The sequence below is a fragment of the Rhipicephalus microplus genome, unplaced genomic scaffold (genome assembly GCF_043290135.1).
Source record: "Rhipicephalus microplus isolate Deutch F79 unplaced genomic scaffold, USDA_Rmic scaffold_66, whole genome shotgun sequence".
Classification (NCBI taxonomy): domain Eukaryota; kingdom Metazoa; phylum Arthropoda; class Arachnida; order Ixodida; family Ixodidae; genus Rhipicephalus; species Rhipicephalus microplus.
In genome coordinates, this window is record NW_027464639.1 from 1,366,814 (window position 1) to 1,384,747 (window position 17,934).

Below are 17,934 nucleotides of genomic sequence, written 5' to 3' on the forward strand. Positions count from 1 at the left end.
CCAGTGCACGTTTATTTGAAAAAGAGGGCAGTCTATCTTGATGTGAGCAGCTCGACTGCTGGAAAATAAACTATTACGGTAAGCAGGCGCGTCCTTCTTACACACTGCGAAATGTTAGCAGTTAATACGAATGCTTCACGTTGGTTTGCGTACACTGTTTCAACGTCGTCTTTACTCTCGTCGTAGTGTCCTTACCACAATGGATGATACGGATCTTATCGGTCATTAGCCAAGTTCACATGCACGCTTTGTTGAAGCACTGTAGGTTGTGTGAACGTTGATACAGCATGAACGAGTTATCAGAGACTTCAACCAATAGGTCTCTCGTATTGCGTTTTTAACCGTCTAAGCATTCCTCTCGTGCTGTTTCCGTAACTCATCTTGAATGTTCAACCACCAACAAAAAGGCTAGAAACCAGCCCACATGTCAAGCTGCCTGACAAAAGCAAGGATGACGGGGCAAAGCCTAACTTGAAAAGCAAGTTCCAGACGATGATGATGACAACAGCGCTATCGCACAATTGAATAGTGCAGGCAAAGAGAAATATGTCAGCATTCTCATCATGACGAGAGTGGCAGCCACGGGACTGGGCATAATGTTTACAGCCGTGAATAGCTTCTTAAAGTCGTCATTCATTATTTTGGAGTGTTCTGAAAATGTAAGGGAGATAAAATTCGATAAATTATTCTGAAACATGCAATATTCTGAAATTTGTAGTAGTGAAACATTTTTACAATTAACCAATGAACATTTGGAGGGGAATTTTCGAAAAAAAACCATTATATTGAGGATTGCTACAACGAGATTCGACTGCATAGTGTAGTACTTTCGGAGAAGTGCTAAAGGTTGATAATTTGAACAACCATGAAAAAAAGAAGATTCAAATGAACAATCCACAAAATGAAAGTAAGCTCATGCTATGCAGACAAATAACAAAGAAGTAAGGTAGATCCCCACCAAGGAGCCTTTGCAACAAGGTAATCAAGCCTGCCTCCCAACACACAAACAGCAGTATACAAAAATTCAAAAGCTCAGTTATTACGAAGTTTTATAAGATGTCCATGGGCAATACAGTAATTTGACAATGAAAAGTGGCAAAGGACTTCATACTTTAGCCAACAGATGATTCATTGGCACAGTCATTTCCCTTCTTCCTTGTATAATGTGTTTTGCAAATTTTACTTGCTCTATTATCGCAGCAGCAGCGCAATATCTTCTTATTTTCCAGCATTGGTTTACACTTGCACTCTGAGCACTGGGTGGGTAGGTGCCCATTTGTATGCATTTCTTTTACTGAGAAATCATGTTCACACGTGCACATGTTGGCACATCTTTTCATTTGTGCCACACAACTTTAGCCACATGACAAATGTATTTCATATACCCCTTTAGCACTGCATTCTGCATATGATTTCGTGTAGTGCTTCTTGCACCCCGTTTTCGTGGCCACCTATGAACGTGCATAGGACTGCAAGCTCCTTAAGCATCAAAAACTTGACCTCAACTCCATGTCGTTTCCCAAACTTCTTGTGGTGGTACAGCATTGTATGCACATGGGGCACAACTATACATGTCTTATCGACCTTCACCCTTCGAGAAGGAACATTAGAATTTCTGGCCTTCAACAAAACCCCAGCACCCTCTAGGCACAAGCACAGCCAAACTTTTCGAACTGGGCATGCGCAAAGGGGCATTGTCTAATACTGCTACAACAAAATTTCCTCCACGATGAATAATTTGCGATTCCCTGTCAGCTGCCCATCAAGTGCACACCGGCGATGGGTCATCCTAACCCGCTTGACTTCTTCGCTACGCAGTTCTTCGTGCTGCCCTGGATCCTGATGCTACTGCAGAACTTCGACAAGCCTACTCAGTCTCCACTACCATGCGGCGCTGACCACCTGCCTGTGAACGCGTCACCTCGCCATGACGGGGTGCGCCAGCCCGGCCTGTACTGTGCACTAAAATGCGCATCACCGCCAAACGCTATCACTACGGTTGCCTCGTGGTCATCAGCTGGAATCTTGGATTTCGGGCACGCTATCTTCTGACAGCGCCACCGTTCCTTGGAGCACCAATATAAACCCTGGGCAGACGCTCACTGTGCCTAGTGGGCTCGGCGGCACACCGGCGATGGGTCATCCTAACCCGCTTGACTTCTTCACTACGCAGGTAACGAATTACCACTGCCTTTACGCTAAGCGAACTGGATGCCGATCATTACTTGTTCTGCTGAGCCCACGGCGCTCCATCTCTGTAGTTCTCGGTTGTGCCAAAATGCTGTTGAAATTGTTGTTATTAGCAGGTGATATTGAGACTAATCCTGGACCTAGGAATGAACACTGTGTGGTGCCTAAGTGGTGCCTAGTGACATGCTTGATATACTGAAGACGTTGCAATCTGGGCAGTCGGCCATGATTGAGCAGTTAGGTTCAATCAGATCAACCCTTGATGAACATGAAAAATGTTCCATGACCTGAGCTCGCGGTTGACCAAAATAGAATCACACTTACTATCCCTTTCAAATGTTCAGTCTCAGTTTGAAATCATTGAAAGTGTTGCCACTAACAGCGGTGCTCAGGTAACTAGGCTGTCTGACCGGATTAGCCACATGGAAAGCACATCCCGAAGGCGCAACCTGATCTTTTACGGGTTCAGTGATGTGCGAAACGAGGCGTGGCGTGTTAGTGAAGAACTGGTTACTGATCTCTGTCACAAAAGCCTGGGCATGACTATTCAAAGTCGTGACACAGAAGGTGCCCATAGACTCTGAGCTTATCGTGAGGGGAAGTGGCGTCCGATAATAGTAAAATTTGCCCACTTCAAGGATAAAGAAGCACTCCTTTCGTCTAGCAGTAAACTGAAAGGCACAGAATACCGCTTCAGTGAAGACTTTGCCCCGGAAATTCGTGTAGCCAGAAGGCGCCTTATCGAATTTGGAAAAGCACAGCACTCCCCGTTTAAGCTCCGTTATGACAAGCTTATCTGTGGCAGAAAAACGTATGTTTTTGATCAGGCTAAGCAGTTGGTTGTCGAACCTCAGGCCTAGCAACGGGCGCAAAAGCCACGAAGACCGAATCAGAGTGTTAAGCATGATCTCTCACTGCTTTACACTAACATTTGCAGCTTGATGCCAAAACGCGATCCGTTATGCACCTTGATCTCTTCTTCTAGCAACGTCATTCTGTTGACGGAAACGAGGCTAACCTCTAACATACTTGATTCTGAGATTCTTCTTGATCTGCCATATTTTGATATCTTTCGCAAGGACCACTTTGATGATAACCGTGGGGGCGGTGTGGCGATTGCCACACATCGCTTGCTTAAGTGCTCTGCTGTAAATGTTAAAAATTCTCTGGAAATGGTTTGGACGTGCTGCCACGCCACTTCACCGCACATGTTAATCAGCTGTTGCTACCGTCCACCAAGTGCCGATAGCTCCTTTTTTTCGTCTTTCCACGAAGCATTTCAATTTTCCTTCAATAGATTGGAGTAATGTTGTGTCATGTCTTGCACAAAATAACATGGCTGCAGAATTTGTAAACATAAGTTTGCTTTTTCGCCTCTCACAGCTGGTCAATAAACTTACCCGAGTAACCCAACACTCGTCAACAAGTTCGGACCTCCTTTTCACGTCACACCCCGATAATGTGCCCCCCCCCCCCTTACGTATATCCGTGGTTTTAGTGACCACAACGTCATTCATGCAACATTTCCTTGCAACGTCTTAAAAAGCAAGAAATCTAAAAAAGTACTCACGCTATACGACAAAGCCGATTATTCAAGCATCAATCGTGAACTTTCTGTTTTTCTCGAGAAACTTGCCCTTACATATCGGCAGCATTCAACTGAGAGCATTTGGATACTATTCAAAGCCGAAATGCTGCGTTTAATGAATCTCTACAGGCCAACTATCGCTATAAATGAAAAAGCCCGTTCCCCCTGGTTTAACAAGTCTTTAAAAGGCCTAAGTAATAAAAAAAGCGATTATTTCGAGCTGCTAAACGAACTGGGTCATCCTCGGCCTGGCAAAAGCATAATAAGGTCGTTAAAGAATACAAGTCATTAAAAGCACGCACCAAGCGTGACTACTATTCGACTACCATACCAAATATGTTGCAATCTAACCCGCGCCGTTTTCGGAAAATGATTAGGCCTGATAATAGAAGTGCCATTTCACTATGTGATAACATGGGGACACCCATTACTGATTCCGAAGTTCCCGACGCACTGAATCTAGCGTTTTGTTCAGTGTTCACAAAACAAGTACAGATGCATTACCACACTTTCCATATTTCAATTTTCCTCCAATGGAGGGTATTGAATTCAGGGCAGAGGGCATTGTCAAGGTCATTGACTCCCTGAAGTGTTCTTCATCCTGCGGTATTGATGGAATCAACGCTTAAGCACTAAAAAGTACAAAATATGCGTGCAGTGCGATTCTTTGTATTATCTTTCGTCACTCACTTGACACAGGTACAGTGCCAGATGATTGGAGGACAGGGAAGGTCATTCCAATCTTCAAAAAAGGTGACCGGTCTTCCCCTGGAAACTACCGTCCCATTTCCCTCACCAGCATATGCTCCAAGATCATGGAACACGTCATCTACTTTTAAGGAGAGATGAGAGTCGAAAAATCGCGTTTTTAGCAAAATTTCTCGTATTTCTGAATTTTATTGCATTGTAACTTCAAACCTTCTTTCATCTGTGAAAATTTCCAAACTAAATTCGAACCGCAAAATGCAAACAAATGTGTATGAAGAAATCGCCGTGGCTCAAAATTTCGTGAATTTGCGCCAATATTGGCCAGCTTTGACTGCGCGCTGCTCCCCGTCGCAGTGCTGCCCGCCATCGCGATCGGTTGGGAAAGTTGCGTCCGGCCTTTTCCTACAGCTCCGATGACCGCCAGTTTCATACGTGGGCAAAAAAAAATAAAAAACGAGGCCTTTTTATCACGTGGTTTGAGCGGTTTGAAACGCTTGGCACCCTAAGCCGCATCGCCACTGGCTACCGAGTCATTGTCAGCTGTGTTGGTGGCGGCCATCGGCATTTGGTCCGTCTGCTTTTCTGCGCGTCTACGCATATTTCCGCGGTGACAAGCCCGAAAAAGTGCAACGTGAGAACGCAGAAGTTTTGAACGAAGCACAAGTTCAAGGGAAGGCGGCGTAAAGCGCCCCGAACGACGGCGACGAACGACAACGCGCCTACGTGTGCTAGGCCTGACGGCGGCATCGACGAGTGCGCGAGCGACAGTGGCTGCGATGAAGAAATTGACGCTGCGCGTTCTTTCGTCAGTGCTTCGGAAAAGAAGCTTGGCTTCTTCGAAAAAGACGAAAGACAGCGCGATGAGGTTTGTGCAACGACAGTTTTTTGCGACACTCTCTTGCTGACGACACTTGTGGCAGGTGCGGCATGCCCTGCTTGCGGTATTCAAAAACTTGCCGTTCGGGAGCCAGCAGAAAAGCGCAAGGGACTTTTGTCGCTCCTCGAACTTCATTGCCAAAACAGCGAATGCTCAGCGACTGTTCTTTCGTGCTCCTATACGTCACTGCGTGTTACGGCGAACGGCAGCAGCCGAGTGAGCGAACGGTACGACAGTGGGAGCTCCCGAGATAGTTTCGCTGTAAATGTGAAAGCGGTGGTGGGTGCACGCAATGTCGGCATTGGGCATGAGCAATTGTCGAGATTTTGCTCCATTATTGGACTCCCAAAGCCAACGCACCACCGAGGATTTTTTTCCATAGCAAAGAAGGTGCACACCGCTGCCATGGCAGCTGTGAGTGATAACTTGCGCCGATCCAGAGAGTTGACGAAAGAAGTAGCAGGCGAAACTGATGTGGCTGTTATGTTCGACGGCACTTGGCAGAAGACGGGCCACAAAAGCCACAACGGGATTGGCGCAGTTATCTCCTTAGATACTGACCTCTGCTTAGACTTCGAGGTCATATCAAATTACTGCCTGACATGCAGTAGGCACAAGTATATGGGCCCATACGAGGAAGTGTGGCAGGCATTCCATGGCCCAGTCTGTGAAAAAAATGCAGACTGTTCCTCCCATGCCATGGAAACGGAGGCTGCGATGCGCACTTGGCAGAGAACATTGACTTATGACACCCCACTGCATTTCATGACATTTTTGAGTGACGGTGACAGCAAAGCATATAGTGCAGTTGCAGAGTCAAAAGTCTATGGTGCTGTCAATATAGAAAAAGAAGACTGCACTAATCATGTGGCCAAGAGACATGGCACCGCGCTACGGAAGCTGCATGTGCCATTACCACGAGGGCAGAAAATGAAAGAGCCAGCCATTCAGAAGCTCCAAACATATCATCAGATTGCCATAACAAGCAACAGGGGAAGTGTACGGGATATGTACACTACAGTATGGGCTTCGTACTTCCACTCATGCTCCAATGACAATGCTGGCAGCCACAAGTTTTGCCCTGCAGGAACAGAGTCGTGGTGCAAACGTCAACACGCTGAAGCACTTGGTGAACCTGCACCACGCCACACACCTCTCCTGATAAAAGCACAGGGATTGGCTGTTTTGCCCATTTATAAGCGGCTAACGGATGAGAAGCTCCTTGCTCGAAGCATCAAAGGGAAAACCCAGAACGCATCAAAATCCCTGAACAGCAAAATTTGGCTACTTTGCCCACAGACTAAGTTTGTCTCCCGAACGATTGTCGATACTGCCGCAGCTATGGCAATCCTGTGGTTCAACAAGGGTCGTGCTAATTTCGAGCACATCCTGGAAGAGCTCAACATACTGCCATCTAGAGATCTAGTTACTTTCAGTGATTCCCGCGATGCAAGGCGCATCAAGAGAATGTCAGAAGGTCTGACAGCAGAAGCAAGGGCCCACCGTCGTCGTGGAGTGAAAAGGGCACGGCTAGAAGAGAGTGCTCGCAAGGACCGCGAGGGCACAACCTATGCTGCAGGACAGTTCTGGTAACTTGCAGTGCTTTTCAAAGTTCTGTTGAACATTATGGCCAAAGATTATGCATTTCTAACAGCTCTGATAAAAAAAAAGGTTTCAAACTTTCAAATGCGTTTTTCTCCTTTTCCAGTTTTGTGTGATCTGTGCTTCTTATACACGCTAGTTCGTATACTTAGAATTGTCATACCTCTATGAAATTTTCCACATAGCATGATGAAGGCCCATAGAGTGCAAGTATCTATTCAGATTGTCAGTGCTGCTTGATTATGTTTTTCAAAAATTACATAACATTGAAAGCCCTTGGCAACTAGAGCCATAGTAAATTTTTCTATTTTATTATTGTATTTCACCTTTTTACACACAAAATTAATATAGTTTTTTGCACTCTACAGTTCCAAAGGATCATAGTCAGCTATATCTGCATGCTTTATCTCAAATTTTTATAGGTCACAATTGTTGCATAACAATGGCCATTATTTTGCAGTATCTGACCTGCAGAAAGAAAACCAAGCAACCTACATGAAAATAAATGACATATTCGTAAGGAGGAGAAAAAACTCTATTAGCATGCCAATTTGTGTTAAATTCAGACTCTTATTAAAGAAAACCGTTTTTCGAGTAGCATCTCCCCTTAACACCAAGAAATGTACCTTTGCTAGCAAGACAATCAAGGTTCACGGCCACCTTGTCAGCAAAGAAGGAATTCGGCCCGACCCCGAGAATCTTGCCGCTGTCCTCGATTTTTCTCGTCCACTACGTCAAAAGGACCTGCGCAGCTTTCTTGGGTTATCTTCTTACTTCCGGCGCTTCATACGTGGTTTCACGGAACTTGCGTCTCCGCTCCATCAACTCCTCGCAAAGAACGTCCCCTTCATTTGGTCCGAAGACTGCGAAAGCGCTTTCACGGCATTGAAGCAAGCCCTCACGTCGGATCCGGTACTGTGCCACTTCGATTCCACCGCACCCACCATCCTTCACACCGACACAAGTAGTCATGGTCTTGGTGCAGTACTCTTGCAGCGTGACAAAAACTCACGCGAACGCGTCGTTGCTTACGCAAGTCGTGCTCTTACCGCTCCAGAAAAGAACTACACTATCACCGAGCAGGAGTGCCTTACTGTTGTTTGGGCAGTGCAAAGATTCCGACCATATCTTCACGGCCATCATTTTACCGTTGTGACCGAACATAACGCCCTATGCTGGCTTTCATCGCTGAAAAACTTATCGGGTCGCCTTGGTCGCTTCGCTTGCAGGAGTACGATTTCGATGTCGCCTACAGATCTGGGAAGAAGCATCAAGATGCTGATGCTCTATCGCGCTATCTTTTGCCCAGCAGAAGCAATTCACCATCGATACTCCAAAACGACAGCACCTCTCCAATCGCAGCGCTAAGTTCGCAGTGATCATGCACGCGGTCCTCGCAATGAAGGCTACTGGCAACAGGTAGACTGCTTTTAACAACGTGTTCGCAACGTTGTCGCAATCTTCGCTCGAAAATGCGGCAGTCTTACGAGAAAAGGAAACTAACACCTCGGCACTTGTGTAGCCTCAAAATTGATGAGCGAGGGAGCAACTTTGGTTCGCGACACTTACTCTGGACAAGCCGGAAAACATGGTTGCGTTATTCGACGGATCGTGGATGACGCACGCACATTTGTCGCACATCGCCGTCAGTACAGTCACCGAACTGATAAGCGGCCTCGCGGCAGACGAGCACACGGCGACAACTTGCTACAGGACTAGAAGAAACGACACGCTCGTACAAACAATCAGTCCTATTACATTCCCGGTGCATATTAATCGACTAAAAGTATGTGTGCCATGATTTTTTTCCTCAAAACGGCAAAATTAAGTTTCAACAGCATTATTCTCGAAGCACAGATTTTCTCGAAGCACAGAAAACGGCGATTTTCAAAAAATTATAGCTTCGCGATGCTTGGGCCGGGAGCCGACTTCTTGGGCTCATAGGAAAGAGCATTTCTCAGAGTTTAACTTTCCCGCCTCAGCTGGCTCCTCCCTTCAACAACAAGCGAGCGAAAAAGCAAATGTTTGAAGGTCGTTTTGAGGCCCTTGATTGGCCGTGGCCGCCATGTTGCCTCAGCTCGCCTCGCCATTGGCCCGATGCTCGCTCCGGGAGATTGTCGTCTGCTGCTTGTGCGTCGCGAGGACATGGCTCTCAAAAATCACCACTTCGTGACGTGTTCACGGCTTGATAATCACTTAAGATATAACTACGCTTTAGTTACGAGCACCAAGCGGATGCACGATCATGTTACTACGAGCGGGAGCGCAGTCTACGAGCGCCGCGCGTCATTGGAGTCGTCTTTAGCCCTAACTCCGCCGACAGCGAGACTGCGGGCAGGAACGACGCGCTAGCGCATTCGTGCCGACGTGCTTCTTTGCAAGCAATGAAGCTGAAAGCGGCGGCCCAATCTGATTGCTACGAGTGGCCGCACCGGATGCACGATCAGATTACTACGAGCGGGCGCGCGGCGGTCTACAAGTGCGGCGCGTCATCGGAGTCTGCTTTAGGCCTAACTCCTCTGACAGCGAGACTGCGAGCAGGAGCGGCGCGCAAGCGCACTCTTGGCGACGTGCTTCTTTGCAAGTAATGTACCACATCACTCGCTAGCTCCTCTGAATCACGTACGCATCGCGTACGTTTTACGCATCGGCAGCGGACAACACAGTCAAGCTCGTCAGCCCCCCCCCCCCTCACTACCATGGATTGCTCGGAACAGCGGCTAGCAGTTTCGCGCGTCGTCATTCGAAAATGCGATGCCAATGCAGTGCGTGCCGATTTTTTGTCTTCGTAGTTACACATTTCGCACATCGTCATCGAACGCCGCCGGCAAGTGCATTACGCGCCGGCTGCACTGTCCGCGCGGCCGCGCACCCCACGGTCATATGGAGTGCTGTCAATAAGCTTTTGTGATGCGATTCAGACGTGCTTGGAGCCGTGCTTGATATCGCCACGAACGTCTATGAATGTTCCGAGGTTAATGAATTGCTGTAGATTAGAGTTTCCGCGACCGGCTGTACGATGATGCGTTTCACAGCTAGAGCGGCAAAAGAGCACGTATGAATCAGGGGAAAGAATTTTTATATGCCCGTTTTACGTCATTAAATATACTGCTAAAAATTCCTGTGCCACCAGTTTTCTGCCCATAACTGTTATTTGGAAAGAAGGCATGGGCTGTCATGGTGTGATCCATTTTTCTGATGCAATAAACCTCTCTCTAAATAAAGAAATGTTCAGTGGATATTTATAATCAAGAACGTAATTACACTAATTACAACTTCGGCACAAGAATATGTGTAATCAATTCAGTATATGGTCTCATTCAATTACAATCTTTTCTGTCATGCCTATCACACCACTCCTTCATACAAAGAACTTGGTTTGAAATCCATACTTGTTCTTTGTAAAACATGAAAAGGAAATTATGGGGGAAAAAAAAAGGGCAACCAAGGCACACTGGTCAGAGACCAGATACCTGAAAAGTCAAATATCACAAGACAAACCTAAGATCACAATCTTAAGGTGTTTTAGAGACGTAAAAAAAAGTTGAAACTTTAAATGCAGTTTTCTCAATACTGTTTTTTTGGCATTACACTCAGATCGTGGAGCAGATATCTGGGCAACCACTGTACGGATTTTGATTCCGTTTATTTTTGTAATGCTCCTTGAACTGTGCTTCAGGGGGCTGCGATCCTAGTTTTTCATTGTACTTCTTAAAGAATTTTTTATAGAGTTTCTTGTTTGTAGTGCAAGTGTGCTCATTGCAGTGTCGCTGGAGAAAACATAAACTACAAGTTTTAGTGTTGCAAATAAGTTATTTTGAGAACGCAGCCCCCTTCAACATACATTTGGCAGTGGATACAGCAATTACCAACTATTTTTGTCATTTTATAAATCCTCCAGCCCCTCCACAAGGTTCAATTGAAAAATAATTTGTCTCTCATTAAGTATTTGTGCTATCGCCTCGAAATTTTTTTGGATGCATGGTGAGGCCATTCTTAGTGTCTGTGCCGATTTTCATCATCATCCGACCAGAAACAAGAAAGTTCGTTCTCAGAGGCACGTCCCCCCTTAACCGTTATTACACCTTTGTTGTTCTTATTCATTAAATGAAGGAGAGTGGTATGACGCTGATGTTGGCTTGTGCCCCACTACTGATTGAAGGTAATGTTGCTTCCATCACATCTACTCGAGTCAAGGAAAGCATCAAGTCAAGCGAAAGCCAAGTAAAGACTCCCTTGTTTGAGTGAATTCCGAATGCACGATCCAGTGCCTAGACATACAGGGTGGCCAGCGAACGGTTTTGCAGGGCAAGCGGTCCATTTTTTACTAGCCGACACTGCCTGCGTTGGCCTTGTGAGAGGAGAGAAGGGGAAAGAAGCGAGTTTTGCGGAAGTCTTTCTGGGCCGGCACAAATTGTGTGCATGCGGCACGACACGCGAGCATGCGCAGTGGGGGTGTGGACGGTGCAGTTGCCAAAGCGCGACATTGTGTAATTAAGAAATGATCCGCATTTAAAACTAAGCTTTAGGCAGCGACACTCAGCCTTGCCCAAAAAACTGGTACAGACTAATTGTATGTTGCTAATTGTATGTAGGCTAATTGTATGTTGTTCAGCAGCGTTGGCGGCCACCCACCACGGAGCCCAACGAGGGGACGCTACAAGTTTGCGGATGCTGAAACCTGCAGACGCCAGCCGTACAACGCCACTATAACCCAATGCGCCTAGACCAAGGTAGGCTATTTGCACAGGGTTAACCCTAGCCGCCAGGAAGTTTGGAAGTAAGCGGAAGAGAGTAGAAGACAGGACAGATAAACAGTAAGAGATAAAGACGAAGATGTAGGGAGAAATAGATAGGAAAAGGCGACTGCCGATTTTTCCTGGGTGGGTCAGCCCAGAGGTGCCGTCTACGTGAAGCCGGGGCCAAAGGGGTGTGTTGCCTCTGCCGGGGGGCCTTAAAGGTCCAATCACCCAGCGTCGGCTCAACCCCCAGGATCCCCTTTTCCCCGGACACGGCAAAGCCACGCACGGCTAGGCGTGGGAGAGAGCCGAAACCCCCCCGTTAGCTCGGGTCCGTGGTGTCACTACACACCAAACACTTACTTGCGCAGGCGCCCCTGCGGGCAACGATATTCAGTCAGCTGTGGTAAAAAAATATAGCATCTATCCTTACACAGTCCGCTCGATCACGCATACCTGCAGTAAGGGAGGCAGCGGCTGCAATCGCCGTCACGCTTTCTGCGGTTGCGAGGTCTTTCGCAGCAACAGCGTTGTCCGAAGTCAGAGTCACAAGGGGCGACATTGTTTCCTGGCTGATCATTGAAGTATTATAGTTGAGCCCGCTTATAACGAAACTAAGCATGACGCGGCATCCGTTTGTTGTATCCCTAAGTTTGTAGTAAATGAAACCCAGCTTTTAAAAAACGTTGCGAGTGAAAACACAAACGTTTTTTGGCTGAAAAAGTTCGTGATGCACGTGTTTCGAAGAGCAGAAGTGATAAGGACTGTCTCGAATTCATTCAAAATGGCAGTGTGCTCGTTCACTGAGGTCCGTGCCATAAGCTGCACGAGGCCCTGGCTCCAAAGTTGCGTGTTCTCACAATCCGATTCCTCCAAATCCCTCTCTCCACGTACTTCATTCACGATGCCCCAATCCATGCACGGTTCCGCAGTGTCGGCATCATCATCGGCCGTAATTAAACAATCGCAACAGATGTCCAACCCGCTCTCCAAGGTCGGAGTCGACGACGCACTGCCACAAATCGCCGCCGTAGTTTGGAAGTTTCAGACTCGGTATCGGGCCCAATGTCGACGAAATCGGCCTCGCAAAAAAAGTTTCGCGCGCATGTAGTCGTCACCGCCGCACACGAAATGTTCACCATCTTCACAGCTGAATACCGAGACTCCCGAAACGACAAGTTGGCTGCTAGGTGGTCAACAGCTATGAGCAAACACTCCGCAACGTGGCACCTAACGCGCGGATCACGCTCAAGCCAAGTAGTCACACTTTTGACGTTTTGTTGAGCGGCAGAAAAAAGCGTGCTAGTGCTCCCAACGGCCATCATGACCACACACGCCCGACACACATGACGAAACGCGTGGAACCGCTCTGGGCTCGTTTCTAGTCAGAAAACGAAACTGATTCAAGCCAGTGTGGCAGGCGTCGCGGAGCGGCGGGAGGAGACGGGCAAAGGGGTTGTGTTCAAGAGAAAAGAGGAGAGCAGACTTGTGAGAGAAGGGCAAGAAGTTGCGATAAAGAGAGAGGAGGATGCGGCGGGAGGGTGACCTTGAAAATCAAAACACACGAGAAGGAGGCAGGTTGGGTAGCTTGCTTGAAAGGTCCGCGAAACTCGCACGTAGAAAAACTTGGAAAAAGTGCCTGCGCGTGCAGAAGTTAAAATAAAGCATGGCCACCTGGATTGTGGTGCTCAGCAGTGTTCGAAGAATCGGCGGTCGTGCGTGGCCTCAAGAACTTCAATATTTCGCGATTTGCTCCGCACAAATTAACAGCAGTTTTCGCGCTTCCACACGCGAACGGAAGGCATGCTGAGTCGAGTGCGAAGTGAGGGAGAACAAGTCCTGAACACGAAACGAATCGCAAATTTGCTGTAACCGATCAGCGCCACTGATCTTGTTCCTAGTGGTACTTCAAACACTTTGTGGATGAAACCTTATCGAATTTTCTATCCACCCACAACGTGGCCTTAAGGGGACAGGTGCAGTAGTGTGTGTGCCTTTTGTACCGATGAACCGGCTTTCAACCACGGAGCCATTACGATATTCACATATTCTGACGCCCATTGGCAATGGACGCTTGTATGATGCATTATTACTGCAATATTTCATGTTGCATTGTGAAGCATGTATACAGGATGCGTGTGTTTCTGAAGTACAAAAGCTACTTTCACTGCATTTCCAAGCAGAGGAAGTTCTTTTCAATGTTTTAACAAGCTAAGGTATGGCCGTGTGGCAGAACATCCGCTTGCCACGCAAACGACTCGGGTTGAATCCCCAGTTTAGCCCAAACAACCCTGGTTCGGTCTCCACTCTGCTCCAAAACTTTTTATCTTCATTTTTTTATTTGCATTGTTGTGGATTTTTCGGTCAGGCATAAGATTTTTCGCTCACAACCAATGACGCTGACACATATGCCAGAATTTCTGCAAAACAAGCTCTTTAACGCTGTCACGTTAAAATGTGTTCTGTCAAGTAGGAGCTTTGCTTGCCAAGAGATAAGCAGTGAAACACGATTCCCAGTACAAAACCATTATTAGAGGCAGTTGTTCTATTTCAGCAGTATTACAATTTGAAGAATTTCATTTAATGAGAGTCTACTGTATATCTCCATGCGTAGAAAACATTTTTCATCTCTCAGCTCACCCATTGGCTGTTTGCTCCCTCTTTATTTTCTTGTGATGTTCCTTTCTGTTCTGTCACACAACACACACAAAATAGCACCCGAACTAGCTAGACCAACTTGGTTTCAAAGAGCACGACTTGTGAAAAAAAAATGCACACCTCTGGTGTCCGTTGCAGCAAGTTTCCTGCAAGATAGCGTGGGAGAGAGCTCCTCTTGCAGGGTTGCACGACTGGCCTCGTCCAGCTCAGAAACGGCTTGATGGGGAGGTGTCCTACGGAGGAACCTCGAGCACCCTGAAGGTCCCGCCTGGTCGCCTATGTGGCTTGGCCTGCGGCCGAGGTAACCCTGCGGCACGGGTGCACCTTCGTAGCCCAGGCTGCAGCTGGGGGAACTGCCACCAGTGGTTGACAGTGAGGGACCTAATAAACCGTTGGTGTCTGCATGCAAAGGGTGGAATGAAGCGTTTGATGTATGCAGTCTTATCAATGCGGCCACTGCAATTTTACATACATGAAGTATAAAAACAAGCTGCTCAATAAGTTGCCCTTTTGTAGTGTTGTCTGGTTTTCGTGTTGTATCTCGATATTGACATAACGGTGGCGACGAGTGAACCACGCAAACATGAGTGCTGGGCAGCCCCCCCAAATTAGGAGGTGCGGATGGTATCTGGCCAACGTATCGTGTTCGCCTGGAGGTTTACTTTGAAAGGCATAACATCACAGATACTGTCGAGCCCACATATAACGGCCCCACTTAAAACAAACTTTTGCTTAAAACAAACAATATCCGCGTGACCGTAAAAATATACATTGGTTCAATGGCACAAAATCGCACTTACAACGAACGTCTCCCAGCGCCACTGATCGGTTACAGCGAACGGAGTCAGCGGTGTGCCGACTTCCCAAGAAACCAATTTCAACCAACGATCAGGCATCGGCGACGTGCCCATACATTCTTATTGTGAAACGCCGATTCTGCCTCCGCGCCCCTCTAGTTGCTGCTCTCCTCAACCGCTTTTTGTTACGCACCCCTCCGTCCTTTGTCCCCCCACTACTTTGAGCACCCTGCATCGCCGGACGAGGCCTGTGTTTTCACACTGCCACCAATCTTGGGAAGACCAGTCCGCCACGTACCCCATTTTTGATGGCTGGTACTGTCGTTGACATTGCCGGCCTGGAGTGACCAGACCATTTGCCGAAATTGTCGGCTACTGACTGTATCCGATAGTCTGCGTCTAGTGCACGTGCGTACGCTACCCCACAGATTCTGACAATTTGCTATCCGTTCCGTGTTTAGGATTTGTCCTCGCTCCCTTCACACTCGACTCGGCATTCCCTTCGCACGCGAGCGGAAGCGCAAAAATGGCTGTCCATTTGTGCGAAATGAATCGAAAAATATCGAAGATCGTGAGGCTACGCAAACCCGCCGGCGCAACAAGACGATTTTTTTTATCACAGCCGCCGATTCTTTGAACGCCACCGCGCGCACCGAACGTGCCGACCATGCTTTGACGGCTGCGCACACTGGCACTCTTTTAAAGTTTTTCTACAGGCGAGTTTCGCGGACCTTTCAAGCGAACTACCCAACCTGCCTCCTTCCCGTGTCTTGGTTTTCAAGGTCGCCCGCCCGCCGCATCCTCCTCTCTCTTTATCGCACGGAGGAAGGAATTTTCATTCCCCCGTGCTTAATCGCAACTCCTTGCCCTTCTCTCGCAAGTCTGCTCTCCTCTCTTGATCACAACCCCTTCACCTGTCTCCACTGCTCTGCGACGCCCGCCACGCTGGCTCGAATTAGTTTCGTTTTCCGAATGGAAACGCGCCCAGAGCTGTTCCACGCGTGTGCGCGTCTTGCTCGCTCTTGGTGTGTGTGTGTGTGTGTGTGTGGTCATGATGGCCGGCGGGAGGACTAGCACACTTTTTCGTGCCGCTCAACAAAACGTCCAAAGTATGACCGCTAAGCTAGAGCGTAATCCGCGTGTTAGGTGCCGCGTTGCGAAGCGCTTGCTCATAGCTGTTGACCACCTGGCAGCCAACTTGCCGCTTCAAGAGTCCCGGTATTCAGCTGTGGAGATGGTGAATATTTAGTGCGGCTACATGTGCGCGTAACTATTTTCGCGAAGCCGACTTCGTCGATTGTCAGGCCCGATGCCAAGCCTGAAGCTTCCGAACAGGAGCACTACGGCGGCGATTTGTGGCAGCGCGTCGTCGACTCCGACCTGGGAGAGCTGATGGGACATGTGTTATAATGATTTGATTTCGGCCGATGATGATGCTGACACTGCGGAACTGTGCTCGAATTGGGGCATTGTGAATGAAGCACGTGGCGAGAGCGATTTGGAGGAATCGGATTGCGAGAACGACGAAGCTTTGAAGCCAGCGCCTCATGCAGCTTATGCCACGAGCACAGAGATAGTGCACGTATCTCATTTAAAGCATTATGCGCGATGCATTTCATAATACTGTCAAGCGACCAGGCAGCCGCTTTCACCGAGCGGGGGAATTAGTGTGAGCGCGACAAGCGAATGACTCTTTATTCTCTTTGTAATCATCACCACCTGTACATCTTCTTCGTCTAAGAATATCATCACCAGCGTGATTTAGCTCGAGCCTGGCCGAATAAACCGGTTCCTCACAATATTACTAAGTATTACGAAATTGGAATTTGACGATTGTTCAGCTGTGAAGGGACTGACTTTCACTTAGAAACAGGCTGTATTTCAGCTTGTTCGAGCTGCAATAAAGCCTGCAGCTGACAATATGCAGCTCGAGTCAGGCTTATTGTCTGCTTTGTTGCTTGGAGGTGTGCTCCATGTCGGCGAGTTACAAATCTGCTCATTGGTACCGCTGTAACTCGTGTTACTAACTTATACTACTAAGTATTACAAAATTGGAATGTGACGATTGTTCAGCTGTGCAGGGACTAACTTTCAGTTAGAAACAGGCCGTATTTCAGCTGGTTCAAGCTGCAATAAAGCCTGCAGCTGACAATATGCAGCTCGAATTAGGCTTATTGCCTGCTTTGTTGCTTGGAGGTGTGCTTCATGTCGGCGAGTTACAAGTTGGCCGACAGCCTGCAACACTGCGCTGGAACCACCAGCTACTGGTTCCATCAGCTGCTGGTTCTATCAGCTGCTGGTTTCAACACCTGCTGGAACCACCAGGTACTGGTTCCATCAGCTGCTGGTTTCAACACCCACTGCAACCACCAGCTACTGGTTCCGTCACCTGCTGGTTCCATTACCTCCTGGGAATGTTCTAATAGACCAGCACTGCTGGCAGCAATAGCCAATCAGCAGGAAAGTTTCACCTGTGTCCTGATGGTATGTGAAGCTCTGCAGGTGGTAACTGTCCAGAAGCTTCCACCAACCTTTACAGCAGAAATATTTGCATCACCGTACGAGATGCTTGCTGCGATTTCTAACCAAAATACAGCTGCTTGCACTAGTTCTGAAAAAGCTTGACAAGTTTTTAGAGCACGAAATTTGATGACATCAGAGCGAAAGCTCATTTATTTAAATTCAAAACGTGCTTCAGTGTTCCTCAAAAGCGAGCAGCCATTCTGATGACTTGCAGTGCAAAACATTTCAGCCGGTCATCGCTAGGAACATGGT

General features: G+C 47.7%; 2 protein-coding genes across 12 annotated transcripts in view; one reads left to right on the forward strand and one right to left on the reverse strand.

Annotated features, from left to right (window-relative positions):
- Positions 1–17,934, reverse strand: part of LOC142790041 (uncharacterized) — a 467,642-nt gene that overhangs the window by 232,327 nt on the left and 217,381 nt on the right. For all 10 annotated transcript variants that reach the window (XM_075885074.1, XM_075885070.1, XM_075885072.1 and 7 more), the window contains one exon: positions 14,483–14,761. In XM_075885074.1, coding sequence (XP_075741189.1) covers positions 14,483–14,761 — 279 coding nt within the window. The remainder of the gene's footprint in view (positions 1–14,482; positions 14,762–17,934) is intronic.
- LOC142790043 (uncharacterized) overlaps positions 1–17,934 on the forward strand; it is a 111,216-nt gene that overhangs the window by 35,123 nt on the left and 58,159 nt on the right. Inside the window, exon 2 of one of the 2 annotated variants that reach the window (XR_012889370.1) lies at positions 1,819–2,173. The gene's annotated coding sequence lies outside the window, so the exon portion shown is untranslated. Of the gene's footprint in view, positions 1–520; positions 2,174–17,934 lie in introns of those variants that run through there. The other variant, XM_075885075.1, reaches the window with a different exon arrangement.